Source organism: Gobius niger (assembly GCF_951799975.1).
Source record: "Gobius niger genome assembly, chromosome: 1".
Lineage (NCBI taxonomy): Eukaryota > Metazoa > Chordata > Actinopteri > Gobiiformes > Gobiidae > Gobius > Gobius niger.
In genome coordinates this window covers 13,011,266-13,027,651 of record NC_136852.1, presented here as the reverse complement: position 1 = coordinate 13,027,651, position 16,386 = coordinate 13,011,266, and the positions used below count along the sequence as shown (strand labels likewise).

General features: G+C 40.5%; 1 protein-coding gene across 1 annotated transcript in view; it reads left to right on the top strand.

The window, feature by feature from the left end:
• pdgfd (platelet derived growth factor d) overlaps positions 1–16,386 on the top strand; it is a 101,688-nt gene that overhangs the window by 51,282 nt on the left and 34,020 nt on the right. The window contains exons 2-3 of the mRNA XM_079574716.1: positions 8,563–8,749; positions 11,719–11,893. Of these exons, the coding sequence (XP_079430842.1) occupies positions 8,563–8,749; positions 11,719–11,893 (362 nt within the window). The remainder of the gene's footprint in view (positions 1–8,562; positions 8,750–11,718; positions 11,894–16,386) is intronic.

The window sequence follows — 16,386 nt, the reverse complement described above, 5'->3', positions numbered from 1 at the left end:
TCATCTTCCAACAAATTATTCAGCGTCCTTCAGCCATCTTCTCTTTCGGCCTCAGCGTGAGCACCACTTCGTATAGATTCTAGTTTGCCCATTAAGTAGCATCACTGGGAGAAACTTTGAACAAAGGATAGCATAAACTTTGTAATTACTGTACTGTGTTAGTCACGCTGCGCTCCTTCCCTGTCACGAGCACTGTACACATAGCTGTGTTTCGGTCGCCGCCACGTGCTGGTTGCCGGGCGATTAGGACTATGATTGGCATTTGGATCCGAAATAGATCTCACAGCCATAGAAGAACATCACACTCTGGCTCTGGGGGCGGGAGCTTGATTAAACAGAACGTACCCACATATGTTACGTATATATCCTTGCAAACTATAATAGATTCACACTTCTTCAGATTCAAATGATATTATGGCATGGACTTTATTAGATTGCACATACGTAGATATACTGTCAGGGTAATTTAACTGTCGGAGAAGACGGAAGGTCAAATTGCCAGTGTCAGACATAGCGTTGGTGGGTTAATGTGACTTCAAATGTTGGAGAGAGAGTGAGTCAGAGATTATATCAACACTCTTGACATCATAAGTTCTCACGACTTAGGCCTGATTAGATGAAGAGTTAAAAGTTATTTTTGTGATATGGTTGAAAAAAGAGTTTTACTGACTTAATTAACTATGTTTCTTTAAAGCATGCCATGATGGGGAATCTTTAAGCAAGAAAGAAGTTGATTATAAGTAGTGAGATGAGTAAGCAGCTGCTTTAAAGTGGTGACAAAAGTGGTAAATGCAGTGGTAGTTGTCGCTATAGACTGTAAAATTGAGAATGGACTGAGGGAGCGAGGCTAGAATATTATTTTTACCAAAATAAAAATAGTGAAATGATGATGTTGTGCAGTGTAGTGCTAAGACACACAAGCGGAGGTAAGAATGACAAGTTGTGTTCAATAATGACTTAAATCTTTGACATAGAGCCTCTTTTCCTATAGTTATAGTATAGAAAGAGTATAGTTATAGAGTGTCGTTGATTTCTGGAGATACAGTGCCTCTCGTAAGTATTCATACACCTTGAACTTTTGCACATTTTGTCATGTTTACAACCCTAAACAAAAGATTTTATTTCGATTTTTTAACTCAACGTTCACACACAAGTAACAGACAACTGTGAAGTGAAAGCAAAATGATACATGATTCCGTTATTTTTCAAAAAATAGAAAAGTGAAAAGTGGGGCGTGCATAAGTATTCATACAGCATTTTCTAAGTGCATTAAATTGCCTTTATAACATTCATAATGACTCCAGAATGTTCACACCTTGGCCTAACCATTAAATAGAGGCCACCTGTGTGTAATCTACTCTCAGTATAATTTCAGCTGTTCTTTTAGGCCTTCAGAGCTGTGGTCGGAGTGTATTGGTCACTAAACAGCATCATGAAGGCCAAGGAGCACCAGAGAGGTCAGGGATAAAGCTGTGGAGAAGTTTAGAGGAGCGTTAAGTTACACAAAGATTTCCCAAGATTTAAACATCTCCCGGGGCACTGTTCAATCCATCATTCGGAAATGGGAAGAGTGTAGCACCACTGCCAACTTACCAAGACACGATCGCCCATCTAAAATATTAGATCAAACAAGGATCAAACCAAGTGCCCCAAGATAACTCTGGAGGAGCTGTGAAGTCCTGCCGCTGAGCTGGGGGAAACTGTACATGGGACAACTATAAGTCGTACTCTACACAAATCTGGCCTTCATGTTCGAGTGGAAGAAGAAAGCCATTATTGAAAGGAGGTCATAAGAAATCCCATTTGAAGTTTACTAGAAGTCATATGGAGGACACAGCTCCATGTGGAAGAAGGAGCTTTGGTCAGATGAGACAAAAATTGAACTTTTTGGCCCAAATGCAAAACGTTATGTATGGAGCAAACCTAACACTGCTCATCGTCCTGAGTGCACCATCCCCAGTGTCAAATATACGGGGGGGAGCATCATGCTGTGGGGCTGCTTTTCCTCAGCGGGTACTGGGGAGATTGTAAGAATAGTCTGGAAGATGGATGGAGCCAAATACAGGGACATTTTGGAGGAAAACCTGCTGGAGTCAGAGAACTGAGGCTGGGGCGGAGATTCACCTTCCAGCAGGACAATGACCCTAAACACAAAGATAAATCCACAATGGAATGGTTCAATAAAAACATATTAATGTGTTAGAATGGCCCAGTCAAAGTCCTGACCTAAATCCTATTGAAAATCTGTGGAATAATCTGAAAGCTGCTGTTCACAAACGTTCTCCTTCTTATTTGACAGAGCTTGGGTTGTTTTGTAAAGAGGAATGGGCTAAAATGTCAGTCTCTACATGTGCTAATCTTGTAGAGTCAGACCCCAAAAGACTTTCTGCTGTTATTGCAGTAAAAGGGGGTCCACAAAGTATTCATGCATGCTGTATGAATACTTATGCACGCCCCTCTTTTCGGTTTTCTATTTTTTGAAAAATAACAGAATCATGTATCATTTTGCTTTCACTTCACAGTTGTCGGTTACATGTGTGTGAACGTTCAGTAAAAAAATACAATCTTTATGTTTCGGGTTGTAAACATGACAAAATGTGCAAAAGTTCAAGGTGTATGAATACTTTCGAGAGGCATACATGCAGCCCTTATATTTGAAGAGTTTAGTGTTGCTAGGCTAGTGCTAGGCTAGTGCATGTCTATGGTAACTAGTAGTTAGCATTAAAAACAGTCTGACTCAAGCACAGTGCACCTGAGGCAAATCACTTATAACACCAGACTACCCATATAAATGTCTGCGTTGACTGAATAATTTTTGAAATATAACCATTTTGCATTTAAAAGAACTTATATCTGGTTGTAAGCTATGCAGAGGCAGAGTGATCTGCTAGGTTACCTGATCTACAGTAGTTTGTTTACCTGTGGCCGGCATTACTACACATGGAATTCACAAAGGAGCTTTCTACAAATCAGATATGCGTTTGGAGGACTATCCGATGATTTTGAAGAGCTTTTTAGTGTAGGCTACTAGTTACCATAGACATGCACTAGCCTAGCACTAGCCTAGCACCACTAAACTCTTCAAATGTAAGGACTGCACAAATTTAAAAAAACAAATACAATTTCCAGAAATCAACAACACTAGGAAATATATGTCAAAAATCCTGAAATATCCCTTTAAAGAGGGACAACTAAGTTTCAATGTAAAGTCCATAGGAGCCAGGAACTTACTGAGCCTGGTTACAGGAAGAAGTTCTTAATTTTACAGTCTATGGTCGTCACGCAAGCAAAGTTATAATTACTATAACTGCAACATCTATTTAAAATGCACATTTACAAACAAAATCTCAAAGTGTATCCATTTTTAGACAAATAAAGTTCACAAGTTTCACAAGGCCAGTTTAAAATGGCGGGTTTTTAGCGCCTGTGTTAAAGTCATAACATGGTCCTGGAGGACGTTCTACAAACGGTGCTGCCACCTGAAAGAATCAGTCACCAATTGTTTGGTGTGGTCTCGGGACATGGTGGTGGAACCATTTTGAAATATTAATGTAAAATATCTCATTGTATCTCATTACTATTTGAAGAACATCAACAGATTCGCTCATGGTGTCCATAATTGAGCTCTCTTTCTTCCCTCATCATTTGCATGTTCACAATCTTTGACATCCCTACATGATTTATGGTAAGGTCAACGACATGACTGTAAAAACACCCTAAAGACTTATCTTCTTGCTCTGACTGTGGGACTTTTACACTTACAAGATGCTAATGCAGGCCTATTGCAGTCATATTATCACCTCAAGCTGGCATAAATATACATTCATTTGCACCTCTCCTCTGCCTGTAGGAGAATAGCTCCAGATATGTTCATGCAAATATTAGGCGTGACTCAAGGCGCGAAGTCAAGTTTTCTTCAATTCATTTAAAAAAAATGTGATTCAAATGCTTTGAAAAACTGTTATAATTTCACTAAAATTGAGTTGTCAAACATTTTCAGTGGAAGCTGTCAGTTTTTGTCCCCATTTTACAACAGTGGATTAATAATTCAGAGGCTGGATCACAGTTCAGTCACTAAAATCTCTCCCGGGAAAGAGTGGAGGATTGCTTGTGAATGCTGTATAAGAAGGTTATTCTGTATGGTTGCAAAAATGTGACACAATAGTAGCCTGAAACCAAGAAAAAAACACAAATTTACCCTCAAGGCAGCAATGGTCTTGTAGAGCAAAGTAGTTTCATAGTAATTTCATCTGCAAGCCCGAAGGTGTGAGTGAGTGAGTGAGTGAGTGAGTGAGTGAGTGAGTGAGTGAGTGAGTGAGTGAGTGAGTGAGTGAGTGAGTGAGTGAGTGAGTGAGTGAGTGAGTGAGTGAGTGAGTGAGTGAGTGAGTGACATGAGTGATCATTGGTACAAATTGGCTTTTCCGTATGTGCACAAATGACTCTCAGTACATAAGAACAAGATGGGAAGCGGAGATGACAATAGCTATACCAGAGGATATATGGGAGGAGATATGTACTGAGGCACATCTAACCACAAATTCGAACATTTGGAAAGAGTTTAAATGGAAAGTGATCACTAGATTTTTCAGGACACCAGAAATTTCAAAAAAGTCAATGAAACCCTTGTCAATATGTTTCTTGGCGTTACCGTAGCGATGACCAGAACTCCCCATTTACTCTAATAGACAAATTGTATAATTGCACAATTTTACCAAATGACAAGGGCAAATTGTTTTTCTCAGAGCTTATACCTTAAGGTATCCAAAAATGTATTTATATTTTCATACTCTCCACGAAAATCCCACAACAGTGGAAATCAAAACATAGTAAACCAGACTATTACCATTATTATTGGAAATTGATGTATAGTAAAGTAAAATTGCAGAATAAAGAACAGTATACATTTACTCATCAAATAAATAATTACATTTTACCCAAAAATTACAATATACAGAGGGAGGAAAAAGTGACTACACCCTTTGGAATTTCTCCTGTGATTGTTTACATGTTATGGCCAATAAAAACATGACATTTTTATTATATGTAATTGTTTGGGTGGTGTTTGATAATTCTTGTGATTTTAGTAAAGATCAGACCACATTTTATGACCAATTTAGGCAGAAATGTAATGTAAGAAATTCCAAAGGGTGTACTCACACTCGCAAGAAATGACAACAAATGTATCAATTTCATGAACCAGAAAGTGATGTTCTGGTCAAACCAACATGGGTTTGGCAGTTTTGATGACTTACTAGAAATATCACTTCCATGCCCAAGCCTTTTTTCCCCCCCTTTACTCGTTTGGGTGAAAGTTCCTTAGTCTGACATAAGCACTTTTAGTCGCCAGTGAACTTACACTGTCAGCTCTGTGATCAGCCGAGTGGAACAAAAACCTATACCTACAAACTCTGACACACATGTACCCAGCTTGGCCTTTTGAAGAGTATAATGACTAGTTTAGGATTACAGGTAAATGATATAGTAAATATTTGTGGCGTATATATCTGAATACAGTGTGCATGATGTCTGACAATAATCTGCAATATCAGCAAGCAAATAGCATGATAAAGGGGGCAATTTGAGCACTGAAAGGATGATGAAAGTTGTGTAGACTTGAAAATGGAGCCTCATGTGATCAGCTGGTGTGGAGCTCTTTCGAAAGACTCAAAAACGCAAGAATGAAACAAAATACTACTCCCGTTTTCTCACATAGTAACATAAAATGGCCGCCAGGCAGTTAAGCAAAATGTGGCGCCTGTTTGGAGTTTTGAAACATCGTTGACGGCAATTGGTTGTCAATGATGTGCTTGAGTTGTGAACATTTTTGCCGCAAAGTAATGTTTGAAGCATGAAAAATCAGTAAAGTGAAATGATGTGAGTGAGTTTGACAGGGGGGCAAATTGCGAGGAGCTACTTGGTGAGAGCATCTCCCAAACTGCAGCTCATTGCGGGATATTTTCGGGGCATGCATTTGTCTGTACTTGGAGATGACGAGGGGTTATTGGCAATTATATAGGCCCCAAACATTATATATCACACTGTGTCCCCAAAAGCTTAGTTCGACCTTAGTAAAAATGAAGAAAAAAAAAAAAAAAGTGTTCATGAGAGGATAGACAGGATGGGCAGGCAGTGGGAGGAGAGAGGGGCTGTGCAGTAAAGAGGTGGAGGAAAGGCTAAAGCTTCCTCCTCATCATCATCATGTCCCGGGGGGAGACTGTGGAGCCTTGATTATGCATTCAGCTTTCCCACAAAAACCAGCCAGCCTTCACAAAATACAGCTCCGTCAGCCTGCTTCAGCATGGCCGACCTTCACTGTGTGTGCATTGCAATTTGCCAACTCAAAGATGCTGAAGTAAATATGGTTTTACAGGGGGCAGTGTTAACGAAATAAAATCAAATTAGGCTTAGCTACATAGATCATTAGGTATTTCACTCTGAATGAGTTCTGGCAATCCATTTTATGGGCCTAAAACTGTCGAAGGCCACCAGAAATGAATCCTACAAAATATATTGAATTCCAAAAATCAGACTGCCAAAACACCCATTAGCTTAACTTCTGAAAGATCACACATCGATCACTCATCAACAAAATCTGTCTTCTTCTGTCAAGTTCTCCAGCCACACGCAAAGACCGAAAGCGCACTGTTTCAAGGCTTGTGTTTGCTTGTTCCTCGATGTGTCGATAAGTCAATAATTAAATGTCAGGTCCGCAACAACTCTGATCCTTCCATTTGTTTTATTGACTTTGTAGTGATCTGCGGAGCACCTTCAGCTGACAGGCTTATTGATAATTTCTTTCAAATAAGACATGTCAAAGCACACGGCTCACGAACATGGGGAAGGCAGGGCAGTCTGTACATGAAGCAGAATATGTTACAGCAGTAGTTCTCAACTGGTGGGTCTCTCTTAGATATAAGAGAGATAACTGGTGTTCCATTCAGCCACATTCACAGTAATGATCCTGAGTGCTCTGAGACAATAACATTGCTGAACAAACACCACCTACGAAACCTGTTCCTTAAAAGGGCAAAACGGCGGGAATCCGCACCCTCATAGGGCGGGCGGTCCGGCTACGAGCCCCCACAGTGCTCCAGAGCCTGTTAATCCTAGATTTAGACTTCCCCTTTTTAAAGCTGATGTACAAAAACCAGCATGGTTCAAAATTACACCTAGCCCAGCGTTGTCACATGGGTCATGGCATTTTTTTTTTCTTTGAAGCCAGGCTTTTAAGCAGTGCTAGGGAGGTGTAAAGTCACCATTGGAATCCTGTTTACAAAGTGTCTGTTGGAGTCGCCCCTGGCCACCGGGGGGTGGTATTACAGCAATGTCATCTCCCCGCCATGAGGTCCAAAGAGAAGGGCTTTCCTCGCCTATTGTTCGGTACCCAAATGTGGGTCACTGAACCATTTTCAGTGGGCTGCGAGTCTTTTCCAAAGTACATTTCTTTCAACATAATTTCAGATTTAGAGGTTTATTTGATATTTATTGAGCATTGATTTGTGCAGAAAATACAGTATTTCACATTTATACAAAAATTCAGTTCTTGTTCTTATATCGCCCTGGTCAGAAACACTGCTTTACAGAATACATACAATTTTAATCAAAGGCAGATATAAATCATTACACCAACTGTAATCTTTATATAAGTATTTTATTCTAAAAGCTCAGTGTAAATGCATATCTAGTGTCAAATGCACAGTTAACACAGCTTGACACAGCACAGCTTGGATTTTAACATTGTCAGAGTGTAGACCGTTCTCACATCACAGTGGTGGACTTGTAAGTCATGACTTGGACTTGAGTCAGACTTGAGCCATTAATCTTACGATTTGAGGCTTGATAAAAATTGATGAAGACCAAGGAGTCTCCTTGGAGTTGGGCCCTTTGACCCGGCGCTTCACCTCAGAAACAATTGAACTCAGAAAAACGTTCAGCGGGAGGAGAAAGAACATATAAATCTGATGGCATTTGCTGAATCTGCACAGACTCAAAAAGGCTTCATATTCTCTGTCAAAGACGTTTCCGGATTTTAGTGTCAAACAAAAACGTGGCCTTACGTTGGTTTTGGTCCTGGTTTTGTCCAAATTTGGCTTTAAGGGTTACACTGTTTTTACAGTACATGGTAATGAGATTTAAGTAGCATGGTGACTATGACAAGGGATAACACATGTTGCTGTTCTATATTATCACCAGGAAAAGTCTGTATATTGGGTTAAGTGTTGGGCTAGGGTCAGTACAACCATTTTATTATATTACCATGAAATAGAGTATGTGCGTGTCATGCCAACAAATGTTATTACAGTTTTTCGATACTATATTTCCATCAATTACTGTGCTGTAAAAATGATGAAGCTGATAAAGTACAACTCTTAGTGTCAGTCCACCTGTCTGAACTGAAGCGAGATAGATCGTGAACGACATGTGAGTAAAGTGGGGTCTTCTTACAGAAACCTGACTCAACCTTAAGACTCAAACAACCATGTTATATCTGAAACGTTGGTAGATTGTTTGATTTGCACTTACTAACTTTGTAACCACTAACACACAATCACCTCACTACAGACTTGTACCGCAGTGTGGAGAGCATCAACGTGACGCAGCTGGGAGGAGTGATTTTCAGCCCGCGCTTCCCCAAACCATACCCTCGCAACCTGATGTTGTCATGGAAACTGCTGTCTCCGCCGGGGAGCCGCATCCATCTGGAGTTCAAAAACTTTTCCTTGGAGGGGCCGGTCAAAGGAGTGTGCAGGTAACAGAAACGCGATGGGAGAGATTATAGCTATAGATTATAGTGAAAAGCAGAGGAAGATGGGAGGAGGGTCACGCAAAGGGGATAGATGTAAATCTGCTTAAAACAAAAAACTTTTTGAGACATTGCAGGGTGTTGTTATGTCTAAAATTCATTGGAAATCCCACAACAGTGTCCAAACTAGAAAGGTGGAGACATGATTCAGCTCTTCATCAGGTTTTATCTATGAGGCAAGTCTATTTGGACACATGAAATCCAGAGAGCTTACAAAACTGGTGTGACATCGTTTGACTGAGTATCTTTATCCTGAACATAGATCAAATAGAGCTAAAAATGTTCAGAACTATTACATTTACTGCTTTCCTGTAGGATCTCACAATATTACAACACGCAAAAAATCCCCCTTGCAGTCATAGTATGATTTATGGTAATTAATGCAGTAATATCAGGGGAGACCGGGGCTATTTGTCACACTTTTTCTTGAAGAGTTCAGAAGAGTCAAACTGCATCTTGAACTCTTGACTTGAAGTAGACCTCACTTCCTTTTTTCTATCATATTGTGATAAACAGTTATTAACCGTCAAACACAACAAAAGCCCCATGTGAGAGGCAAGGGGTGGGGCAGGTTGTCACTATCGTTTTTGTTGAGTTTTTGATAACTTAACTTGAAATTTGATAAACCTTTGAAACTGTTGTTAAAATAAAGTGATCAGAAAAAACATATTAGACCCAAAAGAAAAAAAAAGACCCACTATTGATACACCCATGTGACAAATAACCCCTCAGTTTTTGTGACAAGTAACCCCAAGTGTCCACTTTACGGAAAATGTAAGCTAGCTAACAAACGCTTTAGCATGTGAGCTCTAAAACGACTCAAATCGAAGCCACTATCTGTGTCTGTCAGATCAGTGTCTTTTGTTTATGGGCACTAACAAAAGGAAAGCGCTCACGACAAAAATAACCCAGACATTACAGTTTGGGAAAAGGCATAAAAACAATTAAAATGTTTCCTGACCAAATGAGAACATTATTATTTGAAGAGAAGAGGACTACCAATACACATATTATACATCAGTACCAGCATACAGCGCCCTCTAGTGTGGCTATAAAAAGCGATGGGACAAATTACCCCCGTATGACAAGTAGCCCCCCGGTCTCCCATACTCTTGAATTACAGTAGATGGTGCAAATATTTCAGTTCATTTACAAATTGGAGGGGGAAAAAAAAGAAAAATGCATGTCATAACTCAGCGTTGAGACTTTCTGGTGCTGTGATATCATGTGCATACCCTCTATAGGCCAACAAACACATAGGATAACAACCACGACTCGTTGGTTCACCGCTATGATGAAAAGGCGTCGAGAAAACGGCACACAAAGGCGCAGGGGAAGATCACTTTCAGAGAGATGGAGGCCTTCTTGGCGAGAGAGGCAGAAGATGCGTGTCCTTGAGGGTTGAGCGGAAAGAAATAGACGTTTTAATAATCTCCGTTTGCAACTCCGGCGTCTTTGTAAGCACTTCGCAGAGAGGACGCGAGCAGCAGGAGGCAGGAGAGGTGAGTGTGAGGGAGACGCACAACTCTGGCCACAAACTTTTCCTTTATAGATTTGAAGCAAGTTGATTCCTCCATTGTGAGAAGTCTTATCTTATCTTATCATAAATTAAGATTACAGGACCTCAAAACAGTGGAGGAAAGTTAATTGCGTTGATCTGTGAATCTCACGGTTATTCATGCGTGTAAATTAAGTAATGAAACAATAGTGGAGGGAGGCAACACATCGCAAATAATATGGCAACAAAAGGCTTAAAGTGCAATATATGTATACAGTTTGTCGTGGCTAAGTTCCTGTTGGCGAGTGCAGGGTGACAACTAGAAAAAAAAGGAAGTGAAAAATAAACATCATGCGGAGTGTTTTTCAAGAAAAGTAGCACAGATTGTGGCGCTATTTTAACATTTGTTAGCGTCAAATTAGCGCTAGCCTTTAGCTTTAGGACTAAAACACCTACATTTATAAAACTGAGGTCTGGTCTGGTGAAGTATTTGCTAGGGATGCACCGATCCAATACTGGCATCGGATATAGGAGCCGGGAGAGAACCAAGGGAGAACCAAGATAATTCAATCGCAGAGTTAGTTTTAACCTCTACAAATGTATTTCTGATCGCCGCGCAAAATTCCGTGGTTAGCATCAGTATGCTAAAGCTAGCGGGACCTAAAGCTAACAAAAACTTATCAAAGCTGGGTCACAAACTCTGATGTAAATACCTAAAGCTGCCTAATAAAGAAATAACTGATCTAACATATTTGTAATGGTCAGATCCCTTTATGTGAGTTGTTTACATGAATGTAACCTAAAGCCTGTCATATACCCAAGGTTATTTAGTGTAGAAAAGTCCAGTGATCCTTGTTAAATTTTATTCCAAGAGTTTATCAATAGATATAATTGATTATTGATCTGTAATATCATGACAATAAAATATGACTTCATTGATCTTAAAATGGAGAAAAAGGTCAATTAAAATTTTCACTCAGAAAAGACACTTTTAAGAGAGTCTCGGCAGATTCTCAAGCCCCAATATCGGTATTGGTAGCAAAAAAGCTGGATCGGTGCATCGCTTGTATTTGCATCGTATGTAACATTTTAACATGTTTTCAGTGATTATCGCCGTCTTGTTTTCCGCCACATACAGTGTAAGTATTTGCTTTAGTGAGACATGACTATCTCCCCATAGAAATTAAACAAGAGATAATCACTAAAAGCAAAACTGCCTTTGATACTAATGTAAGCTGTCTCGACCTAGAAACCTTTCTGAATTCTGAAGCTGTTCTATGCATTGTTGCTATAGCTGCCACGATTAGTCATCTAACTCAAACTCTATTGGACTTTGAGCTCCATTGCGGTTATTGTTGCTGTCCTATTTCTTTACAAAGAGTGAAGTCATAACACTTTGCCCTTTGTGTCCCTCCAGCAATGATTTTGTGGAGGTGGAGGGCCTGAACAATGCGGCCTCTATCGTCTGGGGTCGCTGGTGCGGGCGGGACGTGCCGCACAGCATCAACTCCACAGGCAACATCCTCCGCATCGCCTTCAAGTCCAACGACCTCATTGTAGCTAAAGGCTTCAAAATCCAGTTCTCCTTGCTGGTAAGACCCTCTAACTTTTCCCCGCCCTTGATGTATGAAAATCTTTTGGGGGTTTTTCATATTAGCACAACAAAGAGTTCCAGGTGGATAAAAGAAAAGGGAAAGAGGGTGGATCTAGTAACACTGTCAGTAAAATGCCAAAATGTATTAGCCGGCGGTGGTTTTCCCACACGTCCACTTGACAGCAGAGGAGGCAAAGAGCAGACAAGGAGAGAGGAAGCATGCAGGAGTGGTCTCCTAACGGCTGTCAAAGGAACGGATAAAACGATTAGCTTTGTCATTCTGTCGGAAAGTGTTCCAAAGACTTTTCCTCCCATCCGTAATCCAAAGAGGGTAATCTAAGAAAATAAGCAGTGGAGATAACTAGTATTGGATCACTATACTCTAATGCAACAGTTCGGGTAATTGGATTATCTTTGTGATCGAAATAGCAAGTGTGGTGTTCTTTCTTTTAGTCACCGACCTGTGTCTAGTATTCATAAAATCATGAAAGTGTCTCATAATTCTATATTCTCCCCAAAAACAAGACGAGAGGTTAACCATTTTGAAGGGAGTGTCCCTATGTCCCATTAGAAATTGGTCTGAAAGGGATATTTCAGGATTTTTTACATTTCCTGGCTATCCAGAGTGTTGTTGATTTCTGGAGATTATTATATACTTTTTTTAAATTCATGCAGTCCTTATATTTGAAGAGTTTAGTGGTGCTAGGCCAGTGCTAGGCTAGCGCATGTCTATGGCAGTCTTCCAAACGTTGCCATATCTGATTTGTAGAGAGCTCCTTTGTGAATTCCACATGTAGTAATGCTGGCCGCAGGTAAACAAACTACTGTAGATCCAGTAACTTAGCAGATCACTCCACCGCTGCGTAGCTTACAACCTGGAAGCTGATGCTGCTCAAATATAACTTCTTAAAAATGCTAAATATTTCAAAATGTATTCAGTCAACACAGACATTTATATCGGTACTCTGGTGTTATAAGTGATTTGCCTCAGGTGCTCTGTGCTGGGGTCAGACGTTTTTTTAATGCAGGCTACTAGTTACCATAGACATGCGCTAGCCTAGCACCACTAAACTCTTCAAATATAAGGACTGCATGAAAAAAACAACATATATATGTTATATCTCCAGAAATCAACAACACTCTGGATGTCAAAAAAAAAAACATAGTTAACAACCGCACTGTACCAATGGGCCACGAGCAACTCCCAGTTTTATCCTTGGATGGTGTAACTCTCCATCCATCCATCCATCCATCCATTTTCTTCCGCTTTATCCGGGGCCGGGTCGCAGGGACAGCAGTCTCAGCAGAGATGCCCAAACTTCCCGGTCCACACACACCTCCTCCAGCTGTTCTGGGGGGACCCCGAGGCGACACCAGGCCAGCTCGGAGACATAGTCCCACCACCGTGTCCTGGGCCTTCCACGAGGCCTTGTCCCACTAGCACATGCCTGGAACACCTCCCGCGGGAGGCGACCAGGAGGCATCCGGAACAGATGCCCGAGCCACCTCAGCTGCTCCTTTCGACGTGAAGGAGCGGTGACTCTACTCCGAGCTCCTCCCGGGTAACTGAGCTCCTGACCCGATCTCGAAGGGTGCGCCCAGCCACCCTGCAAAGGAAATCATTTCGGCCGCTTGTATTCGCGATCTTGTCCTTTCGGTCATGACCCAAATCTCATGACCATAGGTGAGAGTGGGAACGTAGATTGATCGGGTGTAACTCTCCCCCTTCCCATATCACTTCTGTTTTAGAAAATTAACAATTCAACTTTGTAGAGAATTTGAGGACATTTTGCCACTATGTTCAGCCCAATCGACGATAATTTAAATCTGCATAACGATGGATAATTCATGGACGACTGAGAGCCGACACAAACAATAAAAATGTCTTCATAGAATTGGCCGTTAATTGGTTAAAAAAAAGTGCATCTCTTCATCCCCACCTGAACCAAGCACTTTTTCTCCAGTTTGGCTTTACCCAAATCTAAAATACAGTATAAAGCTGAAGAAAATGTGCTGAGCTAAGGCGGGGGTTAAGAGGTTAAACACCAAATCTATTTTTACCACTGAAAACCTCTATCAGACTTAGTAATAATTGGACAATTGAATTACATTTCAAATTGCAGATGTAAAAAACCTTCAGTTGACCGAAGAGCTTCACAGACACACAACCACAGAGAGATAAATGTGCAGCTTTGTCTGTACTGATGACAAAGAGAGGAGAAAGAGTTCGGGGTGGGACCGACGCACAGCAGACTGTCTCCTCATTACTTTCCTTTTCCTTTGACGTGACTCATAACTGCTTTCAATAACTGCGCTGGATCCAGTCAGGATTCTGTCATTGAGCAAGAATTTGATTATGCCATTACTTTCAAACTTCAGACTTTATTTACGTGATCAAAGCACACTTTTATTGAAAACCGGTGAGTGAGATCGACAGAGAGTGACCTTTGCATTAGACCTTGTCACTGCCCATTAAGTTGCTTACGCGAACAGTTACTAACATAGGGATTGACTCAACAAAGTGTGGGGCCAACATGTTGTAATGAATGAGATTTTGGCGTTTGCTATAGTCACTCATAAAAGAAGAAAATTTATATATACAAAGCTCCATTTTCTCGTGTCCAAACAGGCCAACACACATTAACCCCCACCACAACCAAGTCCTCATTTGAAAGCTAAGACCTACAAAACTAGAAGGATCTTTTTCCTCGCCTTGTTGCTGCATTGTCACTTTTTTTGACATTTTTCTCATTGGGTTTTTATTGTGTTTGTCACTTTTTCCTCACTTTTGCATCACTTTTCTGTCGCCCTTTCGTCACTTTTCAGTCACTTTTTCAACACTTTTTTGTCACTTTTCTGTCACTTTTTCAACACTTTACGGTCACGTTTCCATCACTTTTCTGTCACTTTTTCAACACTTTTCTGTCACGTTTCCATCACTTTTCTGTCACTTTTTCAACACTTTTCGGTCACTTTTTCAACAATTTTCTGTCACTTTTTCATCACTTTTGTGTCACTTTTTCATCACTTTTCTGTCACCTTTTCATCACTTTGTCACTTTTTTGTCACTTTTCTTTCACTTTTTCATCACTTTGCTGTCACTTGTTCATCACCTTTTCTGGCACTTTTTTGTCACTTTTTCGGCAGTTTTCTGTCACTTGTTCATGCCCTTTTCGTCACTTTTCTGTCACATTTTCATCACTTTTCAGGTCACTTTTTTTATTGTGTTTTTATGGCTTTTTCATCTTTGTTTTGACACTTTTTTCAAGTAGCCTTTCGATCTGGGTAAAGCCGAACTGGAGGAAATGTGCTCGGTTCAGGCGGGGGTTAAGAGGTCTAACTAATTTCAACTTCAGCTTCAACTAAATACTGAAAATACATGTTATATTCTAAATGTGTAATGACCAAAGACAAAGCCAATAACTTAACTAGCTGATAGGGCCATGTCGTTGGCTTTAGACATTCACGATTAGAATAGGCAAATAAAGAGAAGTACAAGATGCACCTACCCCCAGTGGAGTCCTGTTGTGTCTCAGTTTTTAATTTGAAAATCCTGGTCACCCTGTAAAAGACACCAACTTCCAAAGCAGCCCTTGTGAATACATAACTGAATTTGAAGAGGTAATTAACAGGAATCCAGACAGAACACAGGCCACTGAGGAAAGTTTATCCCATAACAACTCCGCAGACTTAATTTGGAGCTCTTGATTGGTTAATTGCTCTTCAGGCCCCCGTCCGCCCACTGCTGTAGGTGCTTCGGAGTTGATTTAGTACTGGAAGGAGTATTTGATGCCTCTTGGAGATTGTGCCCATAAAGATGAACATGTTTGACAGAGGCAAGACAGAGTTATTCCGATTTAAATGGAAAGCATTGATCTCGAGACAAACCAAGTGAGACCGGAGTTTGAGTATTGGCCTGTGGTTGATGTGTGTGTGATGTTTATATTGTTAAGTGTCTGGCATGTTGAGAATGCTTTCATTTATGTATTGATGTTAAAATAACTGCACTCCGCGGGAAAGTTTAAAAGGTTTTCTCTGATAGTGTTGCATTGTGTAACATAAGTGCAGTTGTCAGACAGGAGTTTAGTTTCTATTTGTACAACGCACTTTGCAATTTGGACAAGGTTAAGGACAATATGCTTCATTGACCCCAAAGGGAAATTTGTCGTCTGATCTGACGGGAGCAGTGGGCGACCGAGACCCATGAGATTTGGAGCTTTATGTTTGGTCAGAAGTTTTTAGCGTAATGCCATGTTTGCGGGTCTCCCACTGCAGTCAAGCTGAATACTGTTTAACCTCTTAACCCGCACCTGAACCGGGCACATTTTCTCCAGTTTCCCAAATCTAAAAGCTTCTTGAACAAAGTGTCAAAACACCAACAAAAACAAGGATGAAAAATAGAACAAAAACGACAAAAAAACAGTTACAAAAGAGCGACAAAAACACAATAAACAAGCGACAAATTAAAAACAGGTGAAAACGCGACTAATA